The 8,474-nt window shown below is 39.6% G+C and overlaps 1 protein-coding gene across 1 annotated transcript in view; it reads left to right on the plus strand.

Annotated features, from left to right (window-relative positions):
• CORO1C (coronin 1C) overlaps positions 1 to 8,474 on the plus strand; it is a 36,715-nt gene that overhangs the window by 15,576 nt on the left and 12,665 nt on the right. Inside the window, exons 3-4 of the mRNA XM_006762029.2 lie at positions 2,843 to 2,965; positions 8,067 to 8,196. Of these exons, the coding sequence (XP_006762092.1) occupies positions 2,843 to 2,965; positions 8,067 to 8,196 (253 nt within the window). The remainder of the gene's footprint in view (positions 1 to 2,842; positions 2,966 to 8,066; positions 8,197 to 8,474) is intronic.

Below are 8,474 nucleotides of genomic sequence, written 5' to 3' on the forward strand. Positions count from 1 at the left end.
AAACTTCCTTTTCACTTGCTTATGGTTTTTGAGAACAACCCACACTGCTGAATTTGGGTTACTTTTTTACTTTTTAGGGAGTTTGCAATAATATTTATAGGTCTCATAGATTTACGTTTCTCCATATACTGTCCTTTGTATCTAGGTATACATTACTTGTGTAACGAGCTCAGCAGTGCTCCTCTTTTTTCTTTTCTGGGAACATTTGTTTGAATGTTTGGTAAAGTTCACCTGTGAAACCATCTGGGCCTAGTGACTTTTGGTATTTAGTGACTGCTTGATTTATGGGGCTGTGTGGAATGATACTTAACTGGTTCTTTTATGCTTATAGGTCCATTCAGGTTTTCTATTTATTGAAAAATTTTGATAAGTTAGATTTTTATCTAGGAGATTGCTTATTTCATCTGGACTTTTAAAATTTATTGGCAAATGTTATTCCTAGTATTTTTATATCATGTAAATTTCTACTAAATCATGTCCCCTTTTTATATCTGGTATTTGTGCCTTTTGTCTTCCATATCTAATTTTGTTGATTCGGTTTATTATTTATTTTCTGTTTGTTACTTCTCATAATTTTATGTTCTTTGGGTTTATTCTTACATCATTAATTTTCTGTCTTCTCTCATATACTATGCATTTAAGGCTATAAATTTTTTCCTAAGATGTTTTAGCTATATCCCACAAGCTTTGCTATGTTATTGAGAAGGGTTCCCAGACCCAGTTTCTGTGTGTGTGTGTGTGTGTGTGTGTGTGTGTGTGTGTGTAGACTTCTCCACACCAACAAGCAGTTCTCAGACACCAGCAGGGCGCTGGGGAATTCAACTCCGTTCCGACACTGGCTTCCCAGAGAGAGCATCACACTCCACAGGTTAAAGGCTCAGTCCTCCACGGCTGATTCCCTCCCCCAACACATACTTCAGGTGCCAGTCAAAGTCCAGGTTGTTACCTGTGCTTCTGACTCACAGTGATGTGCTAAGGGTGTGATTAATTCCCTAGAATGGCTCACGAACTCAGGAAAACTCCTTCACTCACTGGGCTCCTGATTCATTGCAAAGTTTATTGAAGGATACGAATCAACAGCCAGATGAAGAGATACATAGATGAGGTCCCCAACAAAGGCGCTTCTGTCATTGTGGAGCTTGGGGCATGGCGTAATAGCATGGGAGGTGCTCCCCAAAAGACCAACCAGCTGTCTTCCTAGGTTTTTATGGAGGATTCGTAGTTAGATTGACTAAGTTATTGACCTTTGCCGTTGAGCTCAATCTCCAGCTCCTCTCCCCTCTCCAGAGGTCAGGGAGTGGGACTGAAAGTTTCAAACCACTAATCACATGGTTGGTTCTCCTGACTGCTAGCTCCCACCCTTGGATGGGATCCAAAAGTCACCTCATTAGCATACAAAAGACATCTTTATCACTCTCAACACTTAGGAAATTTTAAGAGTTTTAGGAGCTGTGAACCAGGAACTATAGATGAAGATCAAATCCTATATAATAAAGATGTAATATGCAAATGGTCATTACGTAATGACCAACCACTTAATGGAGGGTGGGGCAGTGAGCTACAAGTGGGTGGTGGAGAGTGAGCTACTGGCTCATGGATTCGTGTGCAGGGCTACTAGTATCTTATAAATCACAATATGGCAGTCATGTATTTATTTATTGATCAGTTTAAACGTCTGTTGGCTATTATAATTTTCTGTTTGAATTATTTAGTAAATTTAAAATTTTTAGATGCATTGGAGATTTTTGGTTTATATTTTTCTGTTTTTAATTGTATTGCATTGTGCTCAGAACATGCTCTCCAGGATATTGATTCCTTGGTATTTTTTGAGATTTGCTTTGTGGTGTTCTAATACTGCCAAGAATCCTGCCCCAGTCTCCAGTGTTGTGATGTCTTGCCATAACAAGAGCAGCAGCAACAACAAAAGGGTTCAGTTTTGTGTGGCAGTGATTCCTTTTTGTTCACCAGCTGTTAAAGCTTGTAAGAACCTCAGCATGGACTAACGTTAACTTGTTTGAAAAAGGAAGTAGCTTTTGAACACACGTTGTTACAGCATCATTTGTTCTGGTTAATACAAAAATGGTCTAAGCGAGGTTGGCTTGTTTGATTCAAATGTGTACCATGAGCAAATTGTGACGGTTACTTATGACTAACATTAAAAACTGTATTTTTTAACCAATGGACATGGACACTGGGGCAGTGGGGGCTTGTCCTGAAGGGAGGGAGTGGCGGGGAGGGGGTCAGTGGGTGGAAAGGAGACATATGTAATACTTTAAATAAAAAATCCTGTATTCTTAACAAGATGTAGAACTGGATAATGAATAAGGTTTAAGCTTATGTTAATTTAATTACATTGTTCGGCTGGCATTTCTATTGATTGAAGACGGGTGAGAGATAGACAGTAAAACGTAGTATGTCCTTGAGCCCCTAAGCAATAGCTAAAAAGTTTATTTTTATTACCTAATGTTGCTTGCTAATTTTATTGGCTTAACTTTGCTGTTCATTTCCAATACTTTAATTTGTATATTCAAGAATATTAACTTGTTATATTAAAAGTTATATTTTGCATTTTGAGTAATATCAAGTTTTTTATAGTAGAAACACATGTATAATTTATATTTGGCTATCATAGAAAAACACTTTGGCTTTAAAAGACTTCTGTATTCTCTTTTGCTGTGTCTCTTAATGCAGTTGATTAAACTCTTTGTAGTACTAGAAATTTTGATCTTTAATAGACCATTGAGAGTTTTGGGTGGAGGTGATAAAGGAGAAATGGGTCTGAGGAAACACAAACTCTGTGGCGTTGACGTTACCTAATAAATTTGCTTCTCTCTACTTTCAGACTGGTCGAATTGACAAATCATACCCTACAGTATGTGGCCACACAGGACCAGTGCTTGACATAGATTGGTGCCCACATAATGATCAGGTCATTGCCTGCGGTTCAGAGGACTGCACAGTTATGGTAAGCTCCCAGGGTGTGGCGTAAGATTCACCGACTGCTTGCAAAAACTGTGTGTGTGTGTGTGTGTGTTTAGATGCTTGAAAAGCACAAAATCATAGCAGTTTTGATTGTCCATTGTATTATATAGGATTTAGTGACATTAAAGTTTAATGACAGATAAGGCTTTTACAAGAGGTTGTACTATGTTATCTTTTTTCTTCTTTTGTATGAGTGTGTGTACGTGGTTATTGACAGTTCTGTGGGAAGATTTTAGAGAAACTGAAATGAGTTTCCTATAATTCTGTGAATGCCATTGGACCACATGACCTCTCTTCTCTCCCCAGAAAGAGAGAAAAAACTGTTACTAAGAATTGTACATTACAGTGAAATAAGATCCCAAAGGTTATACAGATAAAAAAGGGGTATGGAACAGATACTGAGAGGTAGTAAAGAGTTTTTGCAAGTGTTTCTTTCTAAGCTAACATCAGATGGTGTGTTCTGTCTCATGGACCCTGGTTAAGAAAGCCCTTTTTGTGCAGCAGTGAAAACATTTTGAAAGGTTTTTAAAGTAAGTTCTATATATTTTCTCATTTGGATTCCAAAAGTAGATTACATATGAAATAAGGCTTTGAGGTACTTTTTTAAAATATTGATTTGAGAGAGAGAGGGAAGGAGAGAAATATCGACTGGTTGCCTCCAGAACACACCCCAACCACCAGGGATCAAACCCAAAACTTAGGTATGTACCCTGACCAGGAATTGAACCAGCAACCCTTTGGTGCACGGATGACGCTCCAACCAACTGAGCCACCTGGCCAGGGCTGGTGTACTTTTAATATAAAGCTTCTTGTTCTTGATTATGATCTTAAGATCGTAATTGGTTTGGATCAATTTTTAATCTTAGCCCAAAAGGTTAGACATAGTACAGAAGGGAAGTACTGAAGTACTGAAACAGGTGAGTGTAGTAACTGATCAAGTTGCAAGCAGTCTCAGATTCATCAAGTGGGGAGCTGAGAGAACCCCTACTGTTACTTCCCTCTCCATTTTCTGTGGACTGAACCAGACTTAGTAACATTGTTTGGAAGCCTTTATTAATTAAAATTATTTTACATAAACACACGTTAAGTCCAGAACTGTAACATTTAAACATTTACTCATTTTCACTCATGGACTTTTGGCTGAGGATAACTCCTGCGATCTCATAATTTTGGCAGCCAAAGCATATTAAAGAAATATGCTGCTGTTAAAAGGAATTCTTCTTTTTAATGTGCCCTGCTAAGTTGATCATTTTAATGGCCACAGACATTTTGCTGAGGGGAGAAGAACAGTATTTTGACCTAATGCCAAAATCTTAAATCTTAACCTCTCTTGATCCACCTCTTTGTGTCGTCAGCATTATTGGTCATGTTGTCCCTTTAAAAAAAAAACTTTTGTCTTATGAAACACACTAAAGTCGAATGAATTCAGTTACGTGAATTAAGTGATTTATTACAAAGGGAATACCCGCTTGTTTTTGATAACTCCCTTACTATTCGGTGTGTCGTGGACATCCTTTGCCCCACACCTCAAATCAGCTATTTCTCTCAGAAGTTCTGATTTCTTTTAATGGAAAATGGTATTTCTAGGTCACAATCTGGCTGCTAGGGATGCTGGTTGTTACGATGGTGATTATTGTTTTTAAGACTTTGCTATTGTAATAACTATGAATGATGTCAGGTGAGTACTAGACTTACTGGGAGGAGGAAGAACCTACTACCGTATGCTGTACACATGAAACTAATATTAAATGTCAACTGTAATTAAACAAAGATTGTAGTAAATGGAGCTAGAATATACATATATATTTAAAGATGTGGTAACTTTTGACTTCATCTCAATATTTCTAGTTCAAATTCAGGGCTATAGAGTTTTTAATCTAACCTCTTTAATATTACATTTCTATATCCTTTCTTCCACACTGAGAATTCGGGTTCTCAAGGATTCAAAGGATGAATTAAAATATCCTGATCTATCTCATTTGCTTTTTCACAGTATATATACGGTAATCTCAGATGCATTTAAGGTAGTGCTTTCAATGGACTACTGTTTGAAGTGATGTTTATACCAGCAAATGCAATTATACAAACCTTCCTCCTAGAAACTATACTTCACTCCTAGGTTTTCCATGTTTTTTGGTACTGTTGAGTTTTTTCCTCCAGCAATAGCTTCTTATAGAGAGTTTTAGAGAATATGGCTACTGGTGTTATACATTTTAGCTCCACGAAAAGAATAATCCTTTAAATAATACAAAGAGCAGCCAAATTAAGTTTTGTGAATGGTGTTGATTTGACATTGTCCCTTATCTGCAGGGTAGTAATCAAACACATTTTAAAGACGGCTAATTCAGCAAGGTTGCATGATTGTTTCTGGGAGAGAGAAAGTTTGAAGGCAGAATAGGTGTCTTATTTGTCTCCAACTAGATGTTCTGAACAGTCCCAAATGATTACATTTAAATGAATACTTTTCCATCCTCCCAAATCAGTCTCATACTTCTGTGGAAATCAACAAAAACAAACCCCCTATTTTATACGTTTTGCTTCTGTTGTAAATTTTCCTAATGCAGTTTTTGTCTTGAAATAAAAACGGAAGTGATGCTGTAGTTGGTGATGAGAGCGCGTTCCTCAGGATTCCTGTCCCTCTGTCCTTCACCGGGGCTTCATGTCATTTCCTTTTTGTACAGATTACATCTGGGCCATTTGCCAGTCGATATTACAGCCTTGGCAAATCAGAACCCTGCTCTCAGTTCTTGATTTTCCCAAAGCTAATGTTGTTCTCAATGTCATGGCTCATTTATGAATGTCATGACTCTGTGCCTCCTACCCAGTGGGGTTAGTGGATCTGTAAGGGATTGTGCTGCTCTGCAGCTGCTACAGAATCTGTAACCTCTTCCTGTCTCTTAAGATTATTTATTTCCTTCATTTTCCCTTTGGAATTGGTTTCCTTAGCTTTTAAAAAATATAGCCTTTGGGGAAATAGCCTTTTTTATGGCTGTAACTCTAGTGCTTAGCCCAGTAGCAAGTTCATGATGGGTGTAGAGTAGGGAAGCAGTGTCTGGAAGCACTTTGTGTGTATGCTTGAGAAATAAAACCTTCAAACAAATTGCACTTTAAAATTACTGCTTGAGAGAAGCCTAAGCGTCTTAATTTTCTTTGTTTCTTGTTGGGAAAATTTTCTTGAGCTGGCCTTTTTCCAGATCCAGAGCTTCACATGTGAAAAGGGTGCCGGTGATACAATAGTTCCCGAACATGTGCTTTAAGTTGTTTTTTTCCAGACCCACGATGGGTTTTCACTGGTTGGTTCACTTTTTCATCTGGAAGCCTTGGGATTGATTGCGTTTTTCCCTTTCTTTCAAAACAAAACAAGACATTGCCATAGTAATGTGTTACCCAAATACGAAGTTTCGGGAACACATTATTGTTTAAAAACAAAAACAAAAATATCAAGTGGCAGGGGATAAAGCTGATCGCCCTGCTGAGCTGAGGGTTTTTCCTCTCCACTCACTGCATGTCTTTGAAAAAGCTGGTGGATAGTAGAACCCGTGTCCACAGAGCAGAGGATCTAACGAACCTGCCTGGAGCTCAGAGCTGCCCTCTGTGCTGACTGGCCTAGGTGTGAGCTAGAGCCTTCATGCATGAGATATTTTGGACGTAAGTTAGACTGTTGGGTAAAGTGCTCAATTAACTTGAAGATAAGACTCATTCCAAGAAACTGTCAGACTTAATAATACATGGCGGTCATCGTAACAGCAAGAAAAAGAATCATAAACATATAGTAGGGACTTTTTCTTGCCAAGTGCTGTTTTTAAGCCTTGTTTTGGTCCTGCACGAGAGTTTTGTCAAAGGTCACCCTATTGTGCATTTCACATTAAGGTAGTGCTTGGGTATACAAAATGTTTTAGTCCATTTGACCTTTCCAGTAACCCCTGAGGAAGCAGAGCTGATGCTGTCTCCAGGATCAAACAAGGAAATTGAGGCTCCACGAAGTGAAGTCCCTTTTTCATGCTAGTATGGCCAGTTAGCATCCCATCTGTGACATCCAGGCCAGTGCCCTTTCTTCCACACCAGGCTGCGTCCCATTTGCACACAAGAATACTAAGCATGTACCCAGTGGCACTTCTGCTCTTTGTTGTCCTGCTGCTGCAGAAGGCACGATCCCTTCAGTCCAAACGGGAAGGCCCAGGCCCGGAAGCAGCAGAGAGCCACATAATGACAGGCCTATGAGTAGGGCCAGTGGGCACCAACCAAGGGGTGTGTACGCTTCGTGTGGAAAGACTTACAGCTCTGCCGGCTCTTTTCCACAGTTCCACAATGGAGAACAGCACCACCTTTATTTACCAGCAGAGGCAAGAGTTCTGTCGTCTTTTTCATTTAGTTTTACAGGCTTTTCCAGTCACTTTCTCCTCCCGCTGTAAAGCCTCGTGTCTGTGCTGTCTTTGTTACTCTGACCTTTTTCTTGTCAGCCACTCAGCCAGCCTCCTGGGGCATTCACTTTTTAGAAGAGTGCTATATGCATCTGTGTTTTTTATTTTGAAACTGGATGGTACAGAGGCTAGAGAAAGGGCAAGGTGAAGTCCCATGATGAGCTCTGCTTCCGCCTTAATATTTAAGCTGGAAATGCTGATTATCACCAAAGCCTCCCATCACTCTGCTTCATTAGGGACTAGGGAAACACACTTTGGTCCTGGTCTGTCAGGCACAGAGGTTTTGCAATCCTTGCAAGAAAACCCAGCAGCCCATGGGTATGGTGCCATCTGGAGATGGCAGATGGTATTACTACTTTCAGTTCTAAGCCTACGTCAGAATTCATCTTGCAGAATGCATTTCCTGTTGAGTCACTAAAGTCTCATTTCATTTGTTTCCCTTGCTGACTTCATGCTTTGATCAAACTAGTAGTCATTTTCTGTTCGTTCTGACCTTTAATATCTTGTTACATTTTAAAAACAACTGTATACAGTTATTTCATATTATTCTGCATTTTATCCAAACACCATTGTATGTTCTGTTTATGCAGAGCAAGTCTTCAAACCAGATGATCACAGGAAATGTGATATTGAAAGATGGGTCCTCTTTCTCTTTTCCAACAGGTGTGGCAGATTCCAGAAAATGGACTCACCCTTTCCCTGACCGAACCTGTGGTGATTTTAGAAGGCCACTCAAAGAGAGTTGGCATCGTAGCCTGGCACCCGACAGCCCGTAACGTGCTTCTTAGTGCAGGTAGGAGCTAAGCAGTCCCCTTCCCCCATTGTCATCGCTTCTTGCAGCCCTTTCTGTGGAGAGGAGCAGCAAATGCCTTTAACTCTGTGCTAAACTGTGTGAAGCAGATCATTAGGAATCCATGAGGAGGCACAGAGACTCAGTGGCTCCCTGGCCCGTACGTGCACATGTGTTCAGGCTACTTTGACAGTCGGTGGAAGATATAGACTTCCTGCTTAGAAAAATGAACAGATACATACTTATTTGCCTGTAATTTCAGCAGATTCATTATTCCTGCT

This window comes from Myotis davidii, unplaced genomic scaffold, assembly GCF_000327345.1.
Source record: "Myotis davidii unplaced genomic scaffold, ASM32734v1 scaffold478, whole genome shotgun sequence".
Classification (NCBI taxonomy): Eukaryota; Metazoa; Chordata; class Mammalia; order Chiroptera; family Vespertilionidae; genus Myotis; species Myotis davidii.